The sequence below is a fragment of the Mus caroli genome, chromosome 12, assembly GCF_900094665.2.
Source record: "Mus caroli chromosome 12, CAROLI_EIJ_v1.1, whole genome shotgun sequence".
NCBI classification, from domain to species: domain Eukaryota; kingdom Metazoa; phylum Chordata; class Mammalia; order Rodentia; family Muridae; genus Mus; species Mus caroli.
The window spans coordinates 65,759,213-65,760,880 of NC_034581.1; the positions used below are offsets into that span (position 1 = coordinate 65,759,213).

Genomic DNA, 1,668 nt, shown 5'->3' on the forward strand with positions numbered 1-1,668 from the left:
ATCTCCTGTGTTGCCAGGTGGTGGCGCACCCCTTTAATCCCAGCACTTGGGAGGCAGAGGCAGGTGGATCTCTAAATTGGAGGCCAGCCTGGTCTACACAGAGAAGAAACCCTGTCTTGAAAAGCCAAAAAGCAACATCTGCTCTGGAACCACAGCTCAGCTGCTGTATACTTGGTCTATAAAATGGTCGGCCTTGATGCAGCNTGACTGTTAAATTCAACCTGGCATCTTGGGTTCCTGACTGCTTTAGTTCCTCTAAGCATCTGCATGGAAATGGCAGCCCAGTCAGAAAGAAGAAATGAAGTGCTTAGATGGATTTACTTTGTGATTTATGACAAACGTGGGGTTTCTTTCGTGAGTAACACTTTTCATACCTCTTCAGGTTTCACCTCTCTTGTTGTGAAGTCTTTAACACAGTCCAAAAAGCAGGTTTCTGTAAGTTTATTGTAGGTTCCCAGGAACTCCTTAAACTATAAATGAGAAGTGCTTTAAAACCAGGCTGTACAGCCAAGACGCCTTGAAACTCACTGATACTTAGACATCCCTTCCTTCCCCTCCTCCGTTTGAATTTGTTTGCTAACTTAAGGAGCTTTAATGCACACACATGGTCTTCCTTCCACATTGTACTTTTCTCAACTGCTGTCCAATATATAGTTCATAGCATGTACAGTGGAGTGATGTCTGATGTCCTGGCTACTTAAGAGGTCAAGTGCAGAATCACATCAGTCTACAAGTTTAGAAACCCACCTGAGCGACATAACAAGATTTGGCCTCAAAAGCAAAATCAACATACATTTTTTAATGTTCTTATATGGATTGGGGACATAAATGCTTATGTTCTTTGAGTAAATACTTAACTCATAATTCCACCCACAACCATGTAGCTCAGGCTAATATAATCTTTCTGAGTGGGTTTTCTAAATGCTGGGACTACAGACATGCACTACATGCAAGTATGACCCATTTTTGGAAGTGAAATCATGCAACCTTTTTTTAACCCACCCCTACTGACCTTTGAGACAATGTCTCCACATAGCCCTGGCTGTCCTGGAACTATGTAGACCAGGCTAGCCTTGAACCCACAGAGATTGTGAGTTCACAATCTAACCAGCCTCTGCCTTCTGAGTGCTGGATTAAAGGCATGTACCACCATCCCTGGCTAAGATCTTTTTCCCTTCGTTACAGTATCTTACCTGTTTTATCTGGTCAGATTCTGGTATCTGTGCAGCCATATTCTTTCAGTATGTTTATTAGTCACCTTATTTCAAAGTTAAAAAACAAAGTCAGCTTATAAACATTTTTAAGCCATCCATATATAATCTCACAGATTTTAATAACAACAGTTCTTTTCTTTTTCTTATTGAGACAGGGTTTCTCTGTGTAGCCCTGGCTGTCCTGGAACTTGCTCTATAGAACAACCTGGTCTCAAGCTCACAGGGATCTGCCTGCCTCTGCCTTATGAGCACTGAGATTAAAGGCCTGTACCACCACTACTCAGTTGACAGTAATTTATTTTCCAATGCTAGCTATGGACTCACAGGCTTTGTCTTAATCAAATCTGCAAACTAAGACAGTGTCCTACAGTCCTGTAACAATACTTATTAAAGCCCCTTTCATAGTAGGAATTTATGGGAAACCAAGAAAATTCTTTTTTTTTTTTTTTTTTTT

General features: G+C 41.0%; 1 protein-coding gene across 1 annotated transcript in view; it reads right to left on the reverse strand.

Moving 5' to 3' along the window:
• Timm9 (translocase of inner mitochondrial membrane 9) overlaps window positions 1-1,668 on the reverse strand; it is a 10,773-nt gene that overhangs the window by 1,927 nt on the left and 7,178 nt on the right. Inside the window, 2 exon segments of the mRNA XM_029484799.1 lie at window positions 375-470; window positions 1,194-1,258. Of these exon segments, the coding sequence (XP_029340659.1) occupies window positions 375-470; window positions 1,194-1,232 (135 nt within the window). The 5' untranslated portion in view covers window positions 1,233-1,258.